Raw genomic sequence first — 25,969 nt, forward strand, 5'->3', positions numbered from 1 at the left:
CAAAACAGTTTGTTAGCGGCCGTTCTTGCTGCTGATCCAGCAATTACATTACATTGAGTTTAGATGTCACCATACATATCGGTACTACTAGGCACATATCTCTGATCATCTGGCAATGCGAGACTATATTTTTTTAAAGAACAGAGAGGGCTAACACAGAATGGAATTTTTTATTTCTAAAAGTAGTTCAAGAAGAGTACACCATACAATCACAGAGGAAACAAAGGTATTAATACCTATATCGTACATTCATTAATATACTGTATAACTTTGGCCTAACGAAGCTACAGGATACATCCATCAGTGTACACGGAAGTCATTCAATTCCAAGTTGCACTCAAGTGCCGATGAGGGTTCAGCTTCTTTAACGCCTTGTACAGGGAATTTCTTCTCTCGGTACTTGTAACGTTGTTGTAAAATCTGTTTATTCCCTTTTTGAGATGTAGCCCTCCTATGCATCCTGCTGGCCATAAGCTAGAGGGTTACCTTAGCCTATGGACGCCACATTGGTTTCACAGAGAGATGGTAAAGCCTGATTTATAGCCTACTTTGGTGCGCACCAGCGTTGTGTGCCAAAAATAGCTGATCCACATCCAATGTGTTGCATTGTGATGTGTTGTGAGCTTATAGATATATTTTCGGCATGTGACACCGGCGAGCAATGAAGTATACTGAAGTATACTTATAGTCGTAAGGTGGTGTCCCGGGACAAAAATCTATACAAGTGCATTGTGAGCTTGTAGATCTGCTGTTTTCTGTGTAGGAGTTCAAATTAGGCACAACAAGGTGTTTTTGAGGCTGACCCCAGACCAGCGTCAATGACTAATTTACCCAAGTCCCTTATTTACAGTGTTGATAACGTGAAAAGCTGCGATGTTCCTGGATCCCTGTAAGCAGCTCAGCTGGTGCTGGTTTGACAGAAAGCTGAAATAAAAACATGACAAATATATTTTTTACTAGTGACATATAAAACATAATAGAAAAAATCTGTAAATAACAATGTACTTGTATATTTATCTTATTGGCCACAAGAACATCAACACTTAAAAAAATAAAATGGTTCAGTATGCCTAAATAATTGGAGGTTATTGATAAATAATAAATCCCCAAATAAGCCACACTTTCACTCACTCATATTGACACACTGTCATTCATTCAGTCACTCTGCTAATTAAGGGAGGAACGAGTCATTTAACCCTTGTAACACAATCGACTGTCAACCCACCAGTGTGTGGAACACGTCTGTATTTGCCAAGCAGACAGAGCTCAGTCTTCCTCTGGGTGACAATGCGCTGGTCCTCTGGCCTCAGGCCTGTGGGGTGACGGGAGAAGATGAAGGAGTAGTCATCCAAGCAGGTGCCGTCGTCGTTCGTCTCTCTGCAGGCGTAGTGCACGGCATAGTTGTCATAGTCGGTGTCGATCACCCAGTGGTCATCATCTAACAGGTTGCATTGGAGAGAGAGAGAGAGAGAGAGAGAGAGAGAGAGCAGATTTCCTTTAGCATCATGCATGCAATCTGATCCTACAGAAAAACCCTCAGTGTTATAAGTGAGAGTATACAAATGTAGATTTACAAACGGATTTATAAACACTGAGGCTTTTATTGTGTAATTATAGAACAATGGTCCCATGTCATTTTTAATTGATAGACCTCTTATCAAAGGGAGAAAAAATCTCTTATTATAGTAGCCTACACATAACCTTTGTGCTCATGTGATACCACAGCTATATCAATTCTGAGGTGTCATTTTATTAGCAAACATTTGGTTTAATTAATTTACAGATTTAAACTGAATGTTGTAGTTGATCATTGAATTGAATCAACAACTACAGTTGGCACCGTACAGATAATCTCAATGACCTGGCAGTGATGGTTGCAAAAGCTTTTGCCAGTAATGGCCCCGGTCAACTCAGTGCCACGTGCAAAAGCTTTTGCCAGCAGCAATGCTCCCGGTCACTCAGTGCCAGTTGCAAACGGTTTCGCCAGCAATGCTCCTAGTCCAGGTTTACAGAGACCTTTTGGCTTGCACCTTGTTCACCTGAGAGAACATTTGGAGAGCTGAGGAGTGAGGCTAGGACTGGAGGAGACCAGGTACAAACTAGGAACAATCATCACAAATCCACTTCATTCATAATGCATGCCCGAAATCATGCCAAATTCAAGTAGAAGATCCAGGTTAGGCCCTGTCAAGTTCAAGTCTATAGTAGAGGCTCAATAACTTACATCCAGTCTGAAGATAGGTGGCTGCTCCCTTGTAATCCATCTTGAATTTTGCGGGGTCAGAGGTGTCTTCAAAAAAGGCAACCATGTTTGCACACATCTCCCAGTTGCTGTTAAACAAAGAGAGAGGAGAGAATAAAAGATAACGTTTAACGTAAGGAGATGAGAGTGGAGCAACATGTCAAATCACAATTCAAGTTTAACCACTTTAGCCCTATATAGCCCCTAAATGAATAGGCAAAATATTCCATCTAAAAAAATGTTTCACCTATAATGGCATGCCCAAAATACAATAAGGGACGCCTGGTTGAAATGTGTTAACTGAGGGAAGTGGGCCGAACCAGAATCACACTTGCCCATGATGTCCCGCACAAGTAGCACTGCATGGGCCCAGTACAGAACACAACTCACTTCAGAATGATGACTCTGCCCTCAGCTGTGGCGGTCATGGTGCCGTCTGGTTTGATCGTGAACTGGGCCACAATGTTGTCGAGCAGGAACAGGCCGACGGGGTCCTTCTTTGCCACAGCATACCATGTCCCTGAATACTACAACAGAGAAGATGTACATCTCACTTCATGCAATCAACCCTCTATTCTTAGTAAAACAGACCTGAGTACTTGAACCGTTTTTTCCCTCTAAGCCAAACCTCTTCGCCAAAGATAGCAGATCTACAGTACAAGCGCGGCTCTTTTCAGCAAACATAATAGGGATGCTAGGGTTCAAGTGGTTAACACCCCTAACTCATTGACCTTCAAATTAAAAATGAAAAACTATTTCTATTTTTATTCACCAGATGTTTTGGCCCAATAATGTTTAAAATGTTGTTATGTCTATAATTCTGTGTTTCCTTTGTTATTTATTGTTCTCTTTATGAATGTCTCTTTTTCTTTCTTTCTTTCTTCTTTTCACTATACATTTTGGTCAGCTTTATCTGTGTTTAAATGTGCTTTATAGATAAGCGTATTTATTTATTTATTTTACCTTGGATGAATGCTCTTTTTCAGTAATGCCCTGCTTCACACTCAAGTTACACACATTCACACCTGGGAGCTGCCCAGCACAACCACTGTCCAATATACTGTTGACCACGGAGCAGCTGGAGGTTAAGTGCCTTGCTCTGCTCAAAACAACACATTCAACACATTGAGGGATGAGGGTAGCTCCTTCACTTTTATGAAATATTTGTCACTCACCCTGTTCCTGTCGAAGTTCTGCACAACTTTGAAGTTGGCCACTTTACAGTCCTGTGCCCAGCACACAGACAGCATACACAGAGCCAAAAAGTACCGCAACATCCTGACTCTTCTGGAAAGGCAGAAAAAAGAAAGAAAGAAAGAAAGAAAGAAATGATAAAGCACAATGACAGCTAGTTGATTGCCACTCAATGTACTGGTGCAAATTCTATAAAATGATAGCAAACTAGTAAATCCAAGTACTAAAAGTGACAAAACATAAAGAAATTAACTAAAAAAGTATAATACTTTTTTGTTGCAAATATGAATAATGGTAAAAAGCCATGTTATCCCATTTTCAATGCATACCTTCTTGTTATGAAAAGGAAGTACTGGACTGCTCACAGGGGTCACAGTGGTTTTTGAGGCAGATTCGAGCCTTATATACACTGGGCTGTTGCATAATGATTACTAGGGGCCTGAATCTACCCGCCTTTCCTCGCAGCTAGCTTGGCTTCTATTGGACAAACATTTACGTAACTGTATAGGCCCCTCTCCTATTGATTTGTGTTCTGCAGCTCCCCCTCCATAAAAATGTTTTTCTGCTGGAAAAGGAGGCCCTCCTGAACTTAAGAAAGCAACCACAGCCAATGCCAAAACGCACATCTGGAATAGAGCCTACTGCGCAGGATGAGTGTGGAATGCATGCGTGTCATGTAACCAAGACGCACGTGCACATACATGCACTCAGACCAACAGATCAGGCCTTGTGCTTTATAAGGTCATAGCCTTGTATGTGTTTTTGTTCTAGCAGACAGACAGACCAAAGTGAAGACATGTTTAAACTTGATATGTGTGTCTCCATACCGCATCATCAGCTCAACTAGTATCACTGTTCACTTCATCATTCTACCGAAAGATAGGGAGAATATTGGAGAATATTGTGTGTGTGTGTGCCTGTGTGTGTGTGTGTGCGTGCGTGCGTGTGCGTGTGTGTGTGTGTGTTTGTGCACACGCATGTGTGTGCATGTGCGGTTTTGTGTTGGTGTGTGAGCAAGCAGGAAAGAGGCACAGCAAAAATAGTAAGATCAGCAAAATATCTTACTATTGCAATTAGATCTGATTGCACTCTTGGCAATCAGATCTAATTGCTATGAATTATTCTTTAAATGACACACCTGTGGTGAATCAGTCAAATGCTTTTGCTTTTGCCCTATATTCACAAAGTATTAGGAATTATCTTTGGATATTTTTTTATGTTTTTGTATGTAATTCTTTGTATCAGTACTTCTAGTGTAGTTAGATAGATGCTAGGTATGTTATGCTTTGATTGATTGATTGAATACTTTATTTGGAAGTTTGCAGAGAAAAAGCACATGGAAGTACAGTTCACAATACAAGGTCATCTAAATAGGATTGAAAAAGCCCAGAAAAGCCGCAATGGCTTGTTTCAAATGGGGTCCGTACTCAATTCATGGTGCAGATATGTACTCTTTCACATCATGCTATGTATGCTGTTTTACTTGTCCTCAGAAGCCAAGTTTGTTATTTAGATGATAGGTTTGATGTCTGCCCGCCATCCTATTTACCTTGCAGTACTTCTTTGACACTCTATTGACCATTAACCGTGTCATTTTCTGACTAGGGTTCCACTTACTCTGGTCTTGGACTTTGTAAGTTGCAAGAAAGTCTGCTTTAATGTGAATTGTACATATTGTATGAGATCATTGTGGAGTCCTGATACAGCAACTGATCTAAATTTAGTAATTTAGTTCAAAATTGTATCGGGGGGAGGGGCAACCAATATCACAGCAACGTGTTATCTTGGTGTTAAAAACTGATTCCTATGAGTAGGCCACATCACTGCCACAATAAAATACATTTTGAGTAAAAAACTAAAAACATCGGAGGTATTCCAGTTCATTAGATAGTTACAGCAAAGTGTTTAAAAGTCAATTTAGTCAAACATTCCTGGGATTAACAATTTGATGGAAATTATGAGCTGTCCTGACATAACCGTAAATACCACCCATCTGGTACTCCAAGTAATTAACCATCACTAAGCTTTTATTGCAACTACTAGTTGATTCAGGTCAGAGTTTTATCATCTTAAGCACTATACTTCCTCATACAACAAATAGTGATAATAGCCAGGCTCACAACGTTGTGAGCTTGTAGTTCTACTTTTTTGGTTTAGCTATATGTGAACAATATTTGGAGACAGTATTTAAACCTTTAAGCAAGAAAAACAAATCGTTCCATGCAGGACTGAGAAAAGTTGGCTGCAGCAGATGTAAACGATCCCTCCCCTCTGCTGTGGGATGAAATAATTGTGCCTTTGGGACCCAACATCTGCAGCTTGCATAACCATGGATCAGCACAATTATCTGCAGCAGGGATAACAGTGGTTGGAGTGTGGCCAAAGTCAGAATAACATTTCATAACACCGAAGATTAGCCAATGAGTTATTTAATTCTATCATTTCAGACTTCTTTTCTTTGCTTTGATAACATCATTTTATATCGTCAAACGAAGTGTTTGGAGCCTTTCGAGCCTTGAATCCAGAACATTTTGATACAGTGATTTGTATTCAAATCTGTCATTGTTATTTTTTTGGAATGGATGCCAAGCATGATCGGAATACTGTTTAATTTGTGGCTGTCAAGCACATAACAACTAAACCAAATCAAAACCCAGTCCCAGAGGGGAGGGTGTTCTCCCTGCAACTGCGCCTAACACCCATGCTTTCTCCCCAAATACACTGATATAAAATATTTTTTTTAATTACCATAAATCAATGACATTAAGCACGATAACACATAAATAACCCTTACACACTACCCAGGGCAAATAATGACACAATAAAAACAAGCATACAATATCATGGTTAAATGTTGAGTTTTACAAAATGATAAATGAGAACATTGTGATTTTATTGTTTGAATTTGTAATATTTTTCTTTCTCTTTCTGGAAACAACAAAAACAATGGAGCTTTATGAAAAAAACGAATTTTACCCACTGTTTTACACCTGTAAACCTGTGATGTGATAGTAAAAGTAATTCTAATTCTGAATATATGTACTACTAAATAAGTTACTATATAAGTACTTTTTGACCTTGAGTATCCATTGTAGATTTGCCAACGAGAACGGGCTAGAGGTACACAGCCCCAACCTTTAGGTGTTAAACTGTAACCCTTCTTAATCCAGCACATCCTGTTATCCCCAGCCTATCCTGTGTTTGATTGTCATTTGAGTTGCACCTGCGTCTAGTTACTCGTTTGTTTGAGTGCATGTCAGATCCTCAGTTATCATTACCTGTTCATGTGCCTGTTCTGTTAACCGTTTATGTGAGTACATTATGAGACTTAAATCTCAAGTCATCTCAAGTTTTTGTGCCTGTCTGCCTGCGTTTGGGTCAAACTTTGAAAGCCCTTGACATAAAGTCATGGTCCAGAGTTCCCTGGGATCTCTAGGCCTGCTTGTCTTCCCAGGGCTCGGAGACTATGGTATCCCCAGGGGAGGGGCATCTGGTGTGGAGGGACTCTGTGCCTCCACCCGCTCCTCCTCCTCTGTGCTGGCAAGGGCCCGACAAGGTGCCGGCAAGTCCCGATGTATGACCACCTTATGGCCCCTTAACCCTGTACCATGTCTGATAAATTGGCCAACACAGTACAGAACAATGTATTTGTTTCCCAAACACTGGGTTGGCCCCCATTTTTATGGGTCACAAGTAAATATCCCTTTTTAATCGTGTTTCCTACACATACATTTTTTTTCAAAAGAAGTTCTGAAAAAAAGAAAAATACAAATCCTACACGGCCAAACAACTTGGTTAACCAGCTGTTCCACTGTTGTCTGTCTGTTCGCCCATGACTCTCTATCCCACACAACTTTAGCTATGTCCTTGTTGATAAGCGTTCCTTAATCCATCCCAGTAGAAGATGGAACTCCCTGTCTTGCCAGTCAGCTAGACAGTGTATTAGCCTGACTGAGCTACAGTATGTGGTCCATAGGGTTGCGTGAGGCAGCTTGATGTACAAGTACTGCACCCCCTGGACATGACCGCTTTACCCCCAATCCAACGCTTGATGCTGAATGCCAAGCAGGGAGGCAATGGATCCCATTTTATAGCCGTTCGTATGACTGGGCTAGGGATTGAACCCTGACCTCCCAATCTCAGGGCGGACATTGTAACCACAAGGCCACTGAGCCGGATAGACAGTGTGGTTGGTTAATAATAGACACCATTAATAGAACTTCTAGGACCTACAAACAGAGCTGTGGTGTAGATAGCCTATCAATAGCTCTGAATGTATTGCCATTGGCTGTGTAAGATAACGGAGGAACTGCTTCCATTCAAGGGTTGGTATACAGATTATTTGTAAGCACAATACACTATTCAATTATTAAATTGGACATAAAAGGTTAAAGAGGGGTTTTGACAAGATGCTTTCTGGTTTGAATTCCTCCAAAGGCTGCCTGGGAAAACCTGGAAACAAATGTAGGCTACAAACCCACTACCACTGAGGAGAGAAATCTTATACATAGTTTAGCCTATAGGCCTATGTGCATTGTCAACACATTTGGCACTGCAGGGGCTACCTTGTTTCTCTCTGGATCCTCTTCCCATCAAATGTAGGCTATAGCTTACATTTCTGTTATCTTGTGATTGACAGTAAAGTTTCTGATGTTCCAAGACTGAGAATAGCTCACTCAACTTTCACTTTTATGGACACTTTCACCATGATCAGAGAGAGATGAATTTACAGTGTTTCTGCTTGATTGTATGCATAGGCCTACTAAGGCCTACTTTGTTTCCCATTTTGCCCATTGTTTTGCTTCAGCACAATTTAATGATGAATTATTCTGAATGCAGTCACATGCACATCACTTGCCTTGTGTAAGCTCTGACATGACACTCGACCTGACAGCAGACTTTCTGTCTCAGCTTTCTCCTCCCAATAGAGGATTGCCCGACATTAATTACCAGGATTTGCGGGTTAAGTAGGGCTTTTAATGTCATCATGACGTCACATTAGTTAGCGGCCACTTTGATCCTCTCAGCCGCTAAGCCAACTATTCTGCCTGCCGGATGCTGCTGGATGGTTTGGTGATTTCTTCAGTACCACAAAGGTGGATGCACTGGTGATCGACCACCACGCTGGTGATGCTTCTGTAAGAGAGGAGAGGACCACACAATCGCTTCAAAATGGCAGACAAGGATAGTGTGGAGAAATTCTTGGAGAACAACCCTCAATTCGCCAAAGAATACTTTGATAAGAAGGTTCGCTGCGATGCACTCACGGCCGCCTTTGCTGCACCTCTTGACATCAAGGATACAGCCTCCTTCAAGGATGTCTCCACTCTCCAGGAATCCACGATCATTTTCGACCTGATCAAAGAGTTGATGCCCGGGGGAGTTCATGAGAAATCCCTGCATAAAGTGCTCCAGAGAATATGTATGTTGATACAAGCCGACAAGTTCAGTTATTATTTATGCAGATCCAGAAACGGTATTCCTGAGCTCGCCACCTGCCTGTTTGACATAACGACAACCTCCAGTTATGAGAAAAACCTGGTCAATCCTCAGTCGGAAATTGTTTTCCCCACCGACATCGGTATTGTCGGCTACACTGCACACTCCAAAAAGCCACAAAATGTTCCAGATGTTACAAAGGTGAGTGATCCATCCAGGTTGGATGTGCGCAGCGTGCGTAAAGCTGCTGTCCAAGACATTACGCACAATACGCAGGATATTCACATTGAAATTGAGCACATTTCTTGCGTGGAACACAGGGCAGTTATACTTTAGACTTTAATATTACATTAATTGAAAGTCGTTTTAATAGCTATAGGTCTTTGCCCCTGTGCATCCGTGCATGCTCAACGAGATAACGCGACTGCTATGTGGGCTATGTGAAGGTAATAATAGGAACAGATGCCTTGGTATAATTCTTTTTAATGTAATTGGTTTGTTGACTTTGGACATGTTTCCTGTAATAAAATAATGAAAAGAATGTAAAATAGGCTATGTGTTAACATCTAGGAACTCCAAGGGGCGTTGATTTACAAATAGGGGTAACACTTGCTCATAAGGTAGGTTACCCATAATTAACGCTTAATTTATGATTAATGAATACATTATTTAAGCGTTAATTAAGCATTCATTCATCATGAATTCCTTGTAATTCATCATTAATTAACATCATTAGTTAATCATTAGTTATGCAAAGTTACTTAATACATAAATTAATGATGAATTACAAGGAATTCATGATGAATTCATGCTTAATTAACGCTTAATTAATGCGTAAATAATGTATTAAGTAATCATAAATTAAGTGTTAATTACAGGTACCTTATGAGCGAGTGTTACCAAATATATATATATATATATATATATATATATATATATATATATATGTCAATGTGTGTCTATGTAGCCATACGTCTTTGGATTCATAAACACTGTCTCCTCTTTTCACATCCTAGAACTCAAAATTCAGTGATTTTGTGGACAAACAGACGGGTTACAAGACCAAAAACATGCTCACCTTCCCTCTCATGGCTGAGAAGGAATGCCTTGGAGTTGTCATGGCACTCAACAAAGTAGGAGCTGAATCCTTCAGCAAGGAGGATGAGGCGGTAAGCAGTTGAGGACAAAGTACTCGATCCACCCCAGTACTTGAGTCAAAGTAGTTTAGTTACTGTATGCCGGGTCAAATATGACTCAACTAGAAGTGAAAGTTGCTCAGTCAAATTTGTACTTGAGTTAAAGTACTGTAGTAGGTCTACTTGATTTTAAGCATAGGTATAGTTTGAAATAGGGCTTAAGTAGTTAAGTAGTTAACCACTTAAACCCCAGAACGGAGTCCCTCAGGGCTCTATGCTAGTGTATTTTCTGTTTTCTGTTATTGTGGGGAAAGCTTTCACTGAAAATAGCAGATCGAAAAGCTTACAATGCGTTGTAAGCTTGTCGATCTGCTATTTTCCTGCGAAAGCTTTCCCCACAATACGGATGCTGGGGTTTAAGTGGTTAATTAATTATGTACTTTTCCCCCTCCTACAAAAGTGAAGTCAAAAGTGTGATATTTGTCTTTGAAATGTAGTGTAGTGAAAGTCATCAAGTATCAATCAAAATACACATTTTGAAAATCATTTATATTATATTGTCAATATTGATATCAAGGTACAGTATTTGGTCCAAAATATCATAATATTTGATTCGCCCGTTCAACCCTTGTTGGACAGATGTGGTAAACAAAATTTTAAAGTATACAGAGGACCTCTGAATAGAAGAATCCTCACTGTGCTTTGATTAATAAATTAACAGTTATAATGCTATTAGCATTTGCTTTGGAAAGAATTCTAGAAAATGGTTGGTTATTAATATGTGAAGATGGAAAAGTTTATTTCTATAAATATCTAGAACCCCTTTTTTAACCCCATTCATTGCATGACATCTTAGGTTATGCCTATAAGCATTTTGCTGTGCTGTCTTATTAGCTGTGTTAAACCTAATTTATACAAATGCAATGTTGTCACCAGCCACAAAGACACCTTTCGGCAAGCGACACCTTTATGGAGTAGAATATAACTTAAGCTTTGAATAGACGCTTGGTTGAAGTTGTGCTAATATGTGATTTGGGTTAAACTAAATCCTTCTATTTAATTTATTTCAATTTCACCATAGTAAATTAACTCTTTGCTCTATCTACTAGGGCCAATATTTGGAAAATCCATTGCACACATTGGAAAATGGATGCAGATTCTGGATATCAGTGTAAAATGTAGTTTGAAAACGTTATAAATGAGTAGCTATTTGAACCAGAGCTGAGGGCAGTATTACACACAAGAACTCACCTGTACCTCCAAATCCAGCTCCAATTATTTTAAGGCTGCCTTGAAAAGACACCTATTATCTCAGGCTTATGGCAAATAGTTTTTTGTTGTTTTTGTGTGTTTGTTGGTTGTTCATTGTTTTTGATGTAAAGTGTCCTTGGGCTCATGAAAGGCGCTATATAAATTCTATATAAAGCTATTATTATTAATATTATTATTATCTGACCCTGACCTGAAGTCTGCTGTTGTGTGTTGATAATGTTTTTTTTTTCTTCTTTTCTTTTCTTTTCTCTAATCTGATTTGATTATCAGCTCTTCCATAAGTACATGACCTTTGCCCAGGTCGTTTCTCTGCAGCATTACACAGCTTACATGTACAACGTGGAGTCCAGAAGGAGTCAGGTAAATCATTTATGTCAGTGTTTCCCAAACAATGGGTCGGGACTCATTGTTTGTTACATTTCCTAAATTAAAAAAGAAAATGACTATTTTGAAACATTTTCAATAAAAAAAACATTAAATAATAATACCAGATTTTTAATAACATTTTTCAAAAGAATAGAAGAAGGAGAAAGAAAATGGTTCCATACATTAAAATGTTTTAGCAGATCTAGAAGCTCACATCGTCTACTTTCACAGGGAGACACCAAATGTATATTTTGGGTCTCGAGCTAAAAAGTTTGGAAAACAGTGATTGCCATTTCATTTAGGCCCCCAACATCTCACCAAATGCACATCATCATCATTGTAATGTTGATTTCACAATGGCTACAGGCTACTGGGCTATAGACTCAAAGACCAAACCGAACGATTAATAGATTAGGAGGGGACAGTTCTACGCAATCATTTGATATTACAAATCATTTGATGACTCATGTTCACCCCTTGCTTTGACCAGGTGCTACTGTGGTCCGCTAGCAAGTGCTTTGAAGAGTTGACGGATATTGAGAGACAGTTCCACAAAGCGCTCTACACTGTCAGAATCTACCTCAACTGTGAGAGGTACTCGGTGGGCCTCCTGGACATGACCAAAGAGAAGGTATAGATTTTGAAGGATATACTGTAGTGACCTTTGAGGAACCAAGGGCTGCATTAAGCTTAAAGCTGCTATCCCAAACATATTTGAATGATTAAATCATTATTTAACCCATTTAAAACCGGGAATGTCATTTTAGATTTTAGCATTGGCTATTCAAAAGTAGCAGATGTACAAGGTCACAGCGCGTCACTTTGTGTCGCGCTGTGATCTTGTACATCTGCTTTTTCCGAAAATGTTAGAAAAATCGTGAAAATATGAGAACTACTGATTTAGAAGGCATTTGTTGAAAGAGTTAAATGAGTTAAATGATTTATATTTTAATACTAGACTACTCGGGAACAATGCAAGTGGGAAACAATGCAAATGCATGCCCCACCCGGTTGTAAATAGGACACCTACTGGTTGACAAGTAGTACTAGCTGAAGCTTATAAGGGCAAGCAACCTTTGACCAAGCAGGGATGCCTTGTACGCAAAATGGTTGAACTTTGGCACGAGACCCGGGTTGGAAATACAAATTATGGATTGCAGCTTTAAATGGCTTTTAAACAATGGCTATGGAACAAAAAGTTAATGCAAAGGATGTGGAGGCACAACAGAATAATAAAAACAATTGATTATACATTTTTTGTCAAGTCTTACTCAAGAGGAGTTTGCATATTGGTGTCCATGTCCCTGTCTGTTAAGGACCACATGGAAATAAGTCTGACTTTTTGCCAAGTCAAAGATATAACATTTTTTTCGATGCATGTACTGTAATGCTTAACATTTTTGTTATGTTATTTGTTTGTTAACTCCAGGAATTCTATGATGAGTGGCCAATAAAACTGGGAGACGTGGAGCCTTACAAGGGGCCAAAGACCCCAGATGGCAGGGTAAGAAGCTTCCAATCATATCTGTCACATTCCCCAAATTCTTATAATACCTCATAAGTTTAGTGATCCTTGAGGCTTTGTTGTCCAGTACAAATGTGCTCTGTCTTGTCATGAAAATGCACAGTATGCAGTCATATGACTGTAGGGAACTTTGGATAAAAATGTCCAACTAATGGCATGTCATGGCATGTAACATTATCCTGAGGTGCTTTGGTTATCTATAAAATGAGATGTTGAGCTCTGTTATGTATGTATGTCCCTTTAATAGTAGATCAATCACAGCTCATGCTGCTATGTGCATGACATCACATCACAAAACAGAACAGAACCACCTCTTACCATGAAAGCCTGAAAGGCCCTAGTGATGTAAAAGTGAAAGTAATTATGTGAAAGTTGGGTTGTAAAGCTATTTTTTTTAATCTACAAATCTCTTAGTCACATCTCTTGTGAAGCACTGAAGTATTTGTAAAGTTGTCTATTTCCATATGCCCAAATGAGGCGTAGACCATCATCACACCAAGACATGAACACAAACAGCCTGTCTGTGTAGTTCAACTTATCCACAGAACACCGGATTGTGATTTTTGTTGCTTTGTTCACAAACTGCACACACTTACTATCAACAGTTAAGGTAGGCCACACTGTTATTCTCTATGTCAGACTATGCATTTCTTTTCTTTTGAGGAGTTTAGCTAACAGGAGTTTCCTTTTTTTTGCAGGAAGTAATCTTTTATAAGATTATTGACTACCTTCTGGAAGGCAAAGAAGAAATCAAAGTCATACCGTGAGTAAAATCCAAGTCAGGGTCTTGTGTAGCCCAACCCTTGTAACGAAGGAAAACAGAAGTACAGTACTGTATGTTGAAATGATCACTACTCAGTATAAAATGGATTTACTGGTCCAGATGTGGCCATTGTAATCCATTACTCTCATTTAAGTTGCATCTAGAATTTACAACTGAAACAGCAAATTATACTGACCCTCTAGTATCTCTCAAAACTTGAATCCATTTTCAGCATTGTTCAAAAAAACACATCTTTCTCTCTCCCAATTAACGTCTGTCTGTCTGTCTGTCTGTCTGTCTGTCTGTCTGTCTGTCTGTCTGTCTGTCTGTCTGTCTGTCTGTCTGTCTGTCTGTCTGTCTGTCTGTCTGTCTGTCTGTCTGTCTGTCTGTCTGTCTGTCTGTCTGTCGTCTCTCTTTCTCTCTCTCTCTCTCTCTCTCTCTCTCTCTCTCTCTCTCTCTCTCTCTCTCTCTCTCTCTCTCTCTCTCTCTCTCTCTCTCTCTCTCTCTCTCTCTCTCTCTCTCTCTCAGTAATCCTCCTGTAGACCACTGGGCTCTGGTCAGTGGAATGCCAACCTATGTGTCAGAGAATGCCTTTGTAAGTCTGACATGGCTGCTGAGGGGCCATTCTCATTCAGTATAAGAAACTATTTACGAAGTAGTCAAATGTAAACATCAACATAGTAGCAATGTTCTCTTACCTCTGCTTACAGATTTGTAACATGATGAACGTGGCCGCAGATGAATACTTCACCTTCCAGGTGAGGAGAGGTTTATATCATTCTTCTTGCGCAGGCTATTTGACCCTCCCCATAACCCTGAGTTCAACACATTCTCTGTTCAAATGTCTTTCAGAAAGAGGCAGTGGATGAGACTGGCTTTGTTATCAAGAATGTCTTGTCTCTGCCCATCGTCAACAAGAAGGAAGAAATTGTGGGCATTGCCACTTTCTTCAACAGGAAAGACGGAAAACCATTTGATGAACATGATGAACAGATCACTGAGGTCAGACTACTTGTGTATTGTCTTTTTGTATGACATAATGTTTTCTCTCTTTATTTCCTTCTCTCCCTGTAATTTTTTTTGTCCTATTAATTATACATGACACCTCCTTCTTTCATTTATTGTATCTTGCAGTCCCTGACCCAGTTCCTGGGCTGGTCCGTACTGAACTGTGACACCTATGACAGGCTGAACCGCATGGAGTGGAGGAAAGACATTGCCCAGGAGATGCTCATGTGTCAGACAAGATGCACTCCGGCTGAGATGCAGACCATCCTGGTCAGTTGGTATTGGAACTTTAGATCAGGGTTTTTTCAACATTCTCAACTGCACCAAAATGACATTAAGTGGTCACAGCCTTTGTGGTATTGGTGGAGGAATGATCGATAGTTATCCTTCATCCTTGATGAAGGAGTTATGATCGATAGTTATACCGTGGGTTCAATTTAGAAAACAAAACCCCATGTGACTGTGTTGCTGAGATGTGGCTAGCTAAGTGCTTGATGTACCGCCTAATAATGACTTGGTATGACTAATACATATTTTGACAGCTAGTGTTTATGATCTTTGAGTTCATCATCACGAAGATCAATATAATATGTATTTGGGGCATACAATATTGCCATTTGTTTTATCCAATAATGTGAAATAATTGGTTAATAGGTTGCTAACTGGACAGATAATATGAATTGCGAGTAGCAATTATGTGTTGTTTGTGAAAACATATTCAGCAATTTTACAACATGTTTTTGAATTGCTTTGTTATTATTTTGTTGTAGGTTACTCAGGATAAGAGTGCCTGTGTAAACGTATCAGCATAAATGTCATTATGAATTGTGGTTCTTTGTTTCGGTTTTGAATCAGAATACCAAAGAGAAGTTTGATGCAGAACCAGAGGACTGTGACCAGAAGGAAATGTATAAGCTCTTGGTATGTCCTGTCGTTTCACCTGTTCACCCATTTTTTGATAATTTCTTTTCAGAAAGAAAATATAACATTTTTCAAAAGAATTTCAGAAACTTCAAAATAAAAAGATAAAGCAATCCATACATTTAAAAACTTTAAATAGTGAAAATAGTAAATAATATATCAGTTCACAACGCGTCGCATCGCTATGTGTTGTGAGCTTGTAGATAAGTGGTTCATAAATACAGTTGTAGAGCCTCTTTTCAGAATGAGAAAGTCATGACACATATTCTGACAAAATGATTGCGAGCGTAAACGTATAATGCCGTTTTGAAAGCAACAAGGCATCATCAACTATCTGGAACCCTTGACATAAAAGCAAATAACCTGAAACTAACCTTTCAGATCTGTGTTTTGTGTACTTCATAATAACAACATTTGTGAATATTGAGGAAATAAGCATTAACAAATGTTTCCAAATTGTGTGTACAGTATATTGTATTTTTTTAATGAAACATCTTCATGAGTATATGAGTGACTCATGTTTGGATTGATTGTGTTGTGTTTTTGTTCAGAGAGCCACCATCCCCGCAGCGAATAATGTCAACGGGGAGGATATATACAACTTCGGATTCAGTGACTTCCCCAGCTCAGAGTTTGACCTCATCAAGACCGGCATCCGCATGTTCTTCGAGCTCAATGTCGTTGAGAAGTTCAAAGTCCCAGCAGAGGTACAATATTTTAGTTATTCAGTCAGTCAGTCAGTCAGTTCATTGGTCAATCCAGCCCAATTCAGAAGCCCAAACCTCAATGTAGATATTGCTATTTACCACAATCGCTAAAGAATCTCTCTTTTATTTTACTTTGAAGAACTGATGAATGACCAATGGGAACACATCTACTCGCTCTCACTCTGCTTTACTCTCTTTCTCCCGCTCTCCTTTTCCACCTGGATACGTTGTCCTATATTTCTTTGTCTCACTGTCCCCCCCACCGCTTTAAAATCTCCCCCTCCATTTCCCTCTGCTCTTTCCACTCTCTTCCTTTTACCTTCCTCTGTCCTTCATCTCTCTCTCTTTCCTCTGTTTCTCGCTCTCAGACTTTGGTCAAGTGGATGTACACAGTTCGGAAGGGCTACCGTGACATCACCTACCACAACTGGAGGCATGGCTTCAACGTTGGCCACACCATGTTCTGTCTACTACAGGTATGACTTCACAGCAATCGAAGCAGCAATGTCTGCTGTTGTCATTTAAATCAGTTAATTGTTTGCACAATTGCATAGTCCTGGGTTTGATTTGATTACAGTAAGGCCCAAAGTGTATTTAATCACTTTATGTGGGCATGCCGGTTCGTAGGATAGAAAACACAGTCTTCAGAAGACTATATGTCGAAACTTTAATCACTAAAGCCTTGATTGGGAGCTTTTGAAAAGTCTCAGTGTGCAGACTTATTTTTTGTCCTGCCTTGATCCACTGTTGGTCATGCACCTGCCGTACAGCGGATGTGCCAGTTAATTTTTTTCTTGCTGTCCGGTTGGTGTCTTGACCACATAATTGCAATGTCCCAGGTTCGATTCCAGCTGGGATGCCCTTGGTTTCCTGTCTATCTACACAGTATACTGTCCTGTCTAATAAAGCAAAACTCAATTAAAAACATTCCAATGACGCACACTCTAAAACGAAACACCTGTGTGTGTGTGTGTGTGTGTGTGTGTGTGTGTGTGTGTGTGTGTGTGTGTGTGTGTGTGTGTGTGTGTGTGTGTCTCTCTCTCTCTCTCTCTCTCTCTCTCTCTCTCTCTCTCTCTCTCTCTCTCTCTCTCTCTCTCTCTCCCCCTCTCCATCTTGTTCCACAGACAGGGAAGTTGAGGAGGTATTTCTCAGATCTGGATGCGTTTGCCATGGTGGCCGCTGCATTCTGCCATGATATTGACCACAGAGGGACTAACAACCTCTACCAGACAAAGCAAGTTCTAACTCTCTTTGCCTTGTGGTTCTCCATAATTGTGATTGCCTGTAATGCGCTAACCTATTTCTGATTTTAAAAAGTACAAACTAAAACCTTTAATTACTTCATAATAACATAATATTTTCCTACATTTACACAAGGACTTTTATGGCAATAAACCTACCAACGTATACTTAATGTAGGTATTGCTAAACCAGATTCTGCTGCTGAGACTAGGCATCATGATCTATCAAAGGCACTAAATAGTATATGTACTGACACATAATCCGGCATAAAATGTGGAAAATAATATTTGTATTAATATTATTTAAGAGTTTTTAACTGGAAATGGTTACATATTCTGCCAGCCAGAGAGAGTTTTTTTAAATGCTCCGTTTCAAATGTCCAGGCTGTGGTTACTATCCCTGACCTGTATATAGAATACACCCCTAATTACATTCTTAATTGTCTCCGCCAGGCCGAAAGGCATGGCGGAGACATTTATGTATGTTTTACCCCCTGTCCGTCCGTCCGTGTGTCCGTCCGTCCGTCCGTGTGTCCTGTCCTGTCCGTGTGTTAGCAGCTAATCTCCGGCACCGTTGGCCCGGTTTTCACATGGGCCTGTTATAGCGCCACCAGGAGGCCGATTTGTGCAAAACCCATTTACTCCTAAAGATTTTATCCAAACATCACGCAAATCGGTACACAGTATCTCTATAGTCATGTGATCAAGACGGATCTGTCCGATATTTCATATTCCATCCAGATTGGTTAAGGTTGGCTTCCAAAGTTTGCAGGATTGGTCCGTTTTGAACAAAATGTCTCAAATCATGAACACAGCGTGCGATTTCCGTGAAAACTTGCACGCACATTCCCACTATGCCGAGGAAGAAATGCCACCCTTTTCACATTGGCCTGTTATAGCGCCACCAGCAGGTCTAATGTACCAAAACACATTTTTGCAACAAAATGCCTCAAATCATGAATGCACGCACATTCCCACTAGCCCGAGGAAGAAATGGCACCCTTTTCACATTGGCCTATTATAGCGCCACCAGGTGGCCACAATAACCTACCTGACCTGGCGGAGACCTGTGCTCCGAGGAGCACTTTTTCTAGTTTGGATTTGTTACTCCACTAATTTGTATTCCTGGTCAAGCATTCCATAGCACTTTCATTTGTGTTGTTGCATATTTAAATTTCTGTCGCTCTTGTGCTTACGTCTGTCATTTCTGTTTCCATTATTTAGGAGTGGCGCCCCTCTTGCCAAACTTCACGGTAGCTCCATCATGGAGAGGCACCATTTGGAGTTCAGCAAGACGATCCAGGCTGACGAGGTACAACTAACAAAATGAACATGCACATCCAAAATGTAACCAATAGAACATCCAAAGTTTTACAAATACCACATTCAAAATGTAACCAATAGAACATCCAAAGTTTTACAAATACCACTTTCAAAATGTAACCAATAGAAAATCCAAAGTTCTACAAATAGCATATTCGGAATATAACCAACCAATAGAACATTCAAAATGTAACAATTAGAACATTCAAAATGTAACGAATAGAACATCCAAAATGTAACGAATAGAATGCACACAAGTACAGGTCATATTCTACTTGCCCAAAAATATATTTTTTTCTCTACAAAACAGACACTTGCTGGGAGTTTGATCATTCATGGTTGTGCATACAACAGTGCAAAGTGTGTGTAGATGTGGACACACAAGCCCACGTGTGCATACGTACACATTTGTGAGTGTACTTGTGTACTTTAGTGTACAGTACATGTGAGGTTCCCATCACCTCTGCTAGTTTATACTTTACTCTTTAAAGAATGAGTCCTGCTACTTAATTTGGGGGAAGTGAAATTGCTGTATTCATTTTCTATTGCGCTTGACAGAAGTTCCCCTGTCTCTATAAATACTCCCAACAAAAAAAACACCTGCCTGTCCATTTGCCTGCTTTTGGTATTTTTTGCTTGCCCAGGACAATCGGGCAACTGTTACACATGTTGCACATCCAAAATGTAATGAATATACGGAATGTAACGACTAGAACACACTCATCCAAAATTTAACAAATACAACATGCACGCCCTAAACGTTGGGCAAAAGAAATCACCAGAAAAGTTACATACATTTTCTGATAAGGTACAGCTAAAATGTTTGCTGTCATAATCTCTTTCTTCAAATTCTTAGGGAACAATTTGTGATTGAAATATATAAACATTAATAGCTTTCATTTTTGAGAAGAAGAAGAAATGTGTGCATTTTAAGATTACAGATGAATAATGTGGCCATCCTTCAACGAAACTGCACTTAATGTTTGGATTAGTGATTAGAGGAGGATGAGGTACAATGAATTGATGTGTAAACATTTGCTTGCCAAATGATTTGAAGGTGACCATCAGAAGAGTTACTGTAGCTACGTGCACAAACAACCAAACAAACAAACACACACACCCCCTGAAACCAACGTCAAACCCTTTTTATTTGTCTTCCAGGACCTGAACATCTTCAGCCAGCTCCAGAAACGCCAGTTTGAGACCGTTCAGCACTTGTTCGACGTTTGCATCATTGCCACTGATCTAGCCCTTTACTTTAAGTGAGTTCATTTCTCGTCCATTTCCGCACTGACACCATTGATAACCACTTCCCCTGTGGGACTGTACTGCCACATGCTGATTTGATTCAGCTGATGGCTAGCTGTGAGGGTAATGACAATTTAGCTGCGAGAGGCAGGACCCACAGCAAATCCAACTAATGTGCAACTGGCTACTGATGGTTGCTTCTCTGTTTGTTTGTTTGTCCACGCTCAGGAAAAGAACCATGTTCCAGAACATTGTGAATGCCACAGAGCCCATGACCGACGAAAAAGAACAAACCGCCTACATTGCCAACAACCCCACCAGAAAGGAAATTTGTATGTATGTATCACACCAAAAAACACAACATCTGCCATTTTAAAGGCCAATACTGGTGGTCTGCCATGTCTCAGGGTATACTTGACATTACTGCTGACCATTTCCCAACCATTCTATGATCTTTGAGGAAGCCAGTATTTTCCATTAATTTCAGTACATTATGAAAATCAACTTGCAGGGACTTGAGATAGGTAATGTGGAGTTGTATCAGTTACGTTATCAGTTGTAGCTGAATGTTTTTTAAGCATGGATTGACTTGGAAAGTTTAGCCAAAAACTTGGGGAAATATTAATTTACAAACTAAATTCAAATGCCTATGACTTATTGACCACACAGTTTTATGGATTTAAAATTAACAGAATTAGTCAGGTAAGTTTGGTCATGTTTTAACTCTATCAGTGCCACGCCCCGAGATATCCCGAGTTTTTCCAGAGTACCCTCCGTGCCAGCACGAGAAATCCCGAGTTTTTACTTTTGACTGTGGTGGCGCTATACTGTTTATTTTTCATGATGACTTTCGCTTCCTGACTCCTTCAGACTCATTGGGTTCCGGTTTCATGACGCAGATTCCGTTTCCGGTTCAAATTTTTTTCCCGCGATCATTTTTGGCCAGAATAGGGAAAGTCACGGTTTTTCACACGGTATAAAAAACAAACGGAGAGGTCCACGTCTACTCTCTTTGGTCTGGGTGACGATCAGTCATCGTAGTCGTGTATCACATCGTAATTTAGCCCGATCAACGATTGTCAAAAATGTCAACATCCGGTTATGACCGGATGTGACGTGAGCCTGTTTGGGAGGGGGCGAGTGAGCCAGCGAGGTCATCAATGTGTCGATTTGTTGCTCTCTACTGGTAGAACTGTATTATGGGTTTAAAAACCCAATCAGATCATTTATTTGAATGAAAAATTACAAAATTACAAAATAAAAAAAAACGCAAATTGCTGGCACTGGGGGAGTACTTTATGAAAATACTCTTGGCACTGAAAGAGTTAATAATGAAATGTAAATAAACGTATGACAACTGCAACCTCTAAAGCATGAAGCAATTAAAGGGGGTGTAAGTGAAGAAAATACAAAAAGAACAGTTTTGAGTTAAAAGTTTAATGATAGTAATCATTGCTATAAAGTGTTTGTTCAGTAACATGGTCGCCCCACCTCTCCAGCTCTTTAGTAAGCTAAACAGAAAATACATTTGCCGGTGGGGATGCCAACATTTATCCTGTTCCAGTTCCACTTTTGTCTGCTTATTCCAATTTTGCCTGCTCATCATTGTCCTGTCTGTCACTTAAAATTTCACCACACCACATCCATCATTTAAAAAGAGCTGAAACCTGTCATTTCAGTTTCTTCCTTTGTGTCTAGTAATGTTTTCTTAATTTTTGTCTCCCTCTTCACCCATCTCTCTTGCAGGGCCATGATGATGACAGCCTGTGATTTATCAGCCATCTGTAAACCTTGGGAGGTACAGAGCAAGGTGGGTGTCGTTCACGGCCTTCAAGGACACAGGAATTACACTAGGAAATTACACCAGGAGCTTGGTTAAGAAATAATAGTAAGCGGACCAGTAGTTGACTGGTTACTGTGTCTACCACATAAACTTGAGATGAGAGAGATTTAATTACAGATTAAGTGTATATTTCAATATATAAAATAACTTTAATTAATCAAGGAACAAGCAAACAAGTCAAATGCACACGAACTGAACTTTATTTTGTTAAACCACTTACTCCCTTTAAAAAAAAGAAAATAAGTAGCCATTCTCAAAGCTCACAACACTATTTTGGAAAGATTTTAAAAGGTAGCCTAAATAATATAGTAAATAATGTCAAATAGTGTCTCATATATTGGCCAAACCGGTATCGGTCAGAGTCCCTAGTCTTTCCTTTGTTAAGCATTCAAAGTGTTTTCAGCTCTGTCTGCCTGTCTCTCTCTCAGGTGGCTCTGATGGTAGCTGCTGAGTTCTGGGAACAGGGTGACTTGGAGAGGACCGTCCTAGACCAACAACCCATTGTAAGCTCCACCCTCCAAATGTACTTCTCTTCTTGCCTTTTTCTGTTGTCTTCTCTTCTGGTTTTTGGGCCTTTTTTCAGCCTTTCTTCTGTGCTAAGCTCTTATCATTTCATCATTGTTTTAACTGTATCAGTTCACTCAAATTATTACATTTCAATTAAAAGAAACATTTTGTTCTGCCTCCCCCTCTCTCTCTCTCTCTCTCTCTCTCTCTCTCTCTCTCTCTCTCTCTCTCTCTCTCTCTCTCTCTCTCTCTCTCTTTCTCTTCAATTTCAACTTGCCTCTTAGCCCATGATGGACAGAAATTGCTCTGAACAGCTACCTAAGATGCAGTGTGGGTTCATTGACTTTGTGTGCAAATTTGTATACCAGGTAACTGTACAAGTCATCTGTTTCTGTTACCAGTAGATTTGCTGAGTATACTAAATGTAAATACATTTGCAGTTCTACATGAAATGAAAGGGGAGAAGGGGTCATTGCGGAAGGCTTCACCACTTAATCACTTAAACCCTATTTACAGTATATTTAGTTGACTGGGGTCCCCCAGGGCTCTATTCTAGGTCTGTACCTTTTTTTTTTACCTCAACATCAAATCTCTTCAGCCAAAATTGTCGATCTATGAGCTCACAACGTGTCAGAGTTTATCACAATACATTATCCAAATAATCAATTTATTCAAACTTTTGTATTCAAACAGCTTCATTAAAATGTCTCTTAACATGTGATATACAGTATCTACACATTATATGTTTGAGGAAAGTGGTGGTCCATTTTGCTTACATACAGTAGATCCATTATCTATGCATGTTTATTGATTTCACCTCGTCCCCCTGTTGGTTGGATAACCTGTGGAACTCCATTAGCCCCAGCAGGAATGTCTGCTAGCTAGCAATGTGTCATCCAGGGAGAGGGTTGGACCAGGACATTCATAACATACAAATATGTACACACACACACACACACACACGCACGCACACACACATGCATGCACGCGCTCACATACGCATGCACACCCACAGTGACACACATTGGGGTCCCAGTATAACCCCCACACATTGTATAATATCGTCACTGTCGGGCAGTAACCTCATATGACCAAAACTGTTACTTTTCAGGAAATGGAAAAGATAACCTGTGTTCCAATGGTTCCAATGTGGTTATTATTTTGTCAAAAGCTCTTGTTAATACTTTTCATTGGTTCAATATCGTATAAAACCCACACACTTAACCACTTTCACTTTCGAAATGTTAAAAAAATACCCGATCTACAGGCTCACAATGCGTCACACTGCTACTTTTGCGTGGTTGCATGACGAAGTAGCGCATTAATTTATGAAAAAAACTAAAAGAAGAAAATTGGACATACAAGGTCAACAATATCTAACACACTGTATGTGTCGTCTTCTTCTGTCAGGAGTTCGCCAGGTTCCACAAGGAGATCACGCCCATGTTTGATGGTCTGACCAACAACAGGAATAACTGGAATGCTCTGGCTGAGGTGTACAATGCCAAGATGAAGGCCATTGAGGACGAGAAGAAGAAACTGGAGGGTGGCGGTGTGGAGGAAGGTAATGGACCTAGAGAGATGGAGGGATGGGTGGATGAGCGAGTTGGAGGATGGATGAGCGGGTTAGAGGATGGTTGGATGGATGGATGGATGGATGGATGGATGGATGGATGAGCGGGTTGGATGATGGCTGGATAGATGCTTGGGTAGGTTGGAGAATGGATGGATGGATTGAGAATAGATGGATCCAGTAGATAAACAAATGTTCAATTTCTCAGTTCCTCTTCCATGGTGCGAACCATGTAATACTAACCAATAATGTGTGTGTGTGTGTGTGTGTGTGTGTGTGTGTGTGTGTGTGTGTGTGTGTGTGTGTGTTTACCAGACAATGGAGGGAAGTCCAAGACCTGCACTATCTGCTAAGCTGCATTTTGTTGGGCCCAGTGAAGCGGTGCGATCTCACATGGTTAGGACTACTCTAGGGCTAGGCTATATTTATCTAGTCTGGTCTTCCTTCGGTCCACTCTGGTCTTGTCTTGCTAGATCTGAACTGGTCTAGATCTTCTAGCCTGGCCATGTCTGGCCTGTGTGGATCTAGTCTAGGCTATTTCAGTCTGCTCAGATCAAGGTGCAACTGAGTTAGGTCTGGACTGGTTCTATATAATGTACTCTAGTGTAGTGTGAACCGCTGGTTCTCAAATGTTTTAATTTCAAGGACCCCATAACTCTGAAAGTGTGCAAATATGTACAAAATGTTACCCTTATGAGTCCATTTGGTTCCATTTGTACGCTCTCAGAGTTACAGAGCTGTAAGGGTCCATCTGAACCCCCCCCCCCCCCCCCCCAAGGAAACCCTGAGGCCTGAGGGTCCCTGGACACCACTTTGAGAACCACTGGTGTAAACATTCCAATCCAGTCCGCAGTGTGTCCAAAGAGGGATGTGTAAATAGCACGTCCTTTATGGAACTGTCAACTGTCCATTTTCATTTTTACACATTTTGAAAAGCATTTCACATAATCTCTCAGTATCATAATCATTCCTGCTCCACAAAGTGGTTTGATGTGTTTTTCTGTATTTTTCAGGGAGAGAATTATACATTACAAAACAACTACTTGGATTTAAAATGTCGGCATAACATTTTCAGCAGAGTACACCCGACAGAATAATGTGATGCATGCAGGATATGTCTGCCAAGAGGATCATTTTCAGACAGCTTTCCTTATTGGCAGGACATGCAGTACTGTATTATAGTATTGTAGCTTACACAACGCACTTAGCTGCCTCTGTCAGTATTTGGCAATGGTTAGGCCAAGTTTAGCTGAGGAAGGGGGAAAAACCATGAAGTAACCATTTGAGGTTGGTTGAAGGTGATGTGTATACTTTTGATTACCAGTTACTGTAAAGTAGTATGGCTAATGCTCAAGTGTGCTGAAAAATGATGATTTTTTTCCTTTTTTTAAGTTGCCGAGATATTAGAGTATTGAACTCAAACTCAGGAATGGAAAGGACAAATGCTGGCTAGGAGTGGGATCTATGAATGCTGTAAAGACACTTGAAGTTGAGATCATTTTCATGTTGTTACATCATTTGATAGGTTCTTGCAAATTGTCTCCAATTTGTACTGACAACGACAATGCTCAGTCAACATGGGACAATGTAGAATGTAGGCACTTATTGTAAGAGCCGTGTGAGGGTATATTTCTATGCAATATACAGTAATATATAAATAC

General features: G+C 40.0%; 2 protein-coding genes across 3 annotated transcripts; one reads left to right on the forward strand and one right to left on the reverse strand.

Annotated features, from left to right (window-relative positions):
* Nucleotides 1-151: 151 nt before the first annotated feature.
* rbp4 (retinol binding protein 4, plasma) lies at nt 152-3,878 on the reverse strand. Of its 2 annotated transcripts, none has more exons than XM_080454669.1 (6): nt 3,766-3,878; nt 3,418-3,529; nt 2,633-2,769; nt 2,225-2,331; nt 1,226-1,438; nt 152-924 (listed from the first exon to the last, which is right to left on the reverse strand). In XM_080454669.1, the coding sequence occupies exons 2-6, from the start codon at nt 3,517-3,519 to the stop codon at nt 899-901; spliced, it is 585 nt and encodes a 194-aa protein (XP_080310795.1). In that variant the 5' UTR covers nt 3,520-3,529; nt 3,766-3,878; the 3' UTR covers nt 152-898. The 2 variants fall into 2 exon arrangements, with proteins under 2 accessions (XP_080310795.1, XP_080310796.1); XM_080454670.1 differs by having other exon boundaries at nt 3,418-3,526; nt 3,766-3,860.
* Nucleotides 3,879-8,608: 4,730 nt separating this feature from the next.
* On the forward strand, nt 8,609-24,412 carry pde6c (phosphodiesterase 6C, cGMP-specific, cone, alpha prime; the record flags this gene model as incomplete). The annotated part of the gene is made up of 21 exons (XM_080455642.1): nt 8,609-9,076; nt 9,892-10,044; nt 11,554-11,643; nt 12,140-12,280; nt 13,079-13,153; nt 13,873-13,937; nt 14,466-14,532; nt 14,648-14,695; nt 14,790-14,939; nt 15,072-15,215; nt 15,801-15,866; nt 16,418-16,573; nt 16,942-17,049; nt 17,698-17,831; nt 19,039-19,126; nt 20,299-20,399; nt 20,614-20,721; nt 22,132-22,195; nt 22,657-22,731; nt 23,020-23,103; nt 24,146-24,412. The coding sequence occupies 21 exons, from the start codon at nt 8,609-8,611 to the stop codon at nt 24,410-24,412; spliced, it is 2,652 nt and encodes an 883-aa protein (XP_080311768.1).
* Nucleotides 24,413-25,969: the final 1,557 nt, after the last annotated feature.

The sequence above is a fragment of the Gymnoscopelus braueri genome, assembly GCF_963280865.1.
Source record: "Gymnoscopelus braueri genome assembly, chromosome: 17".
Classification (NCBI taxonomy): Eukaryota; Metazoa; Chordata; class Actinopteri; order Myctophiformes; family Myctophidae; genus Gymnoscopelus; species Gymnoscopelus braueri.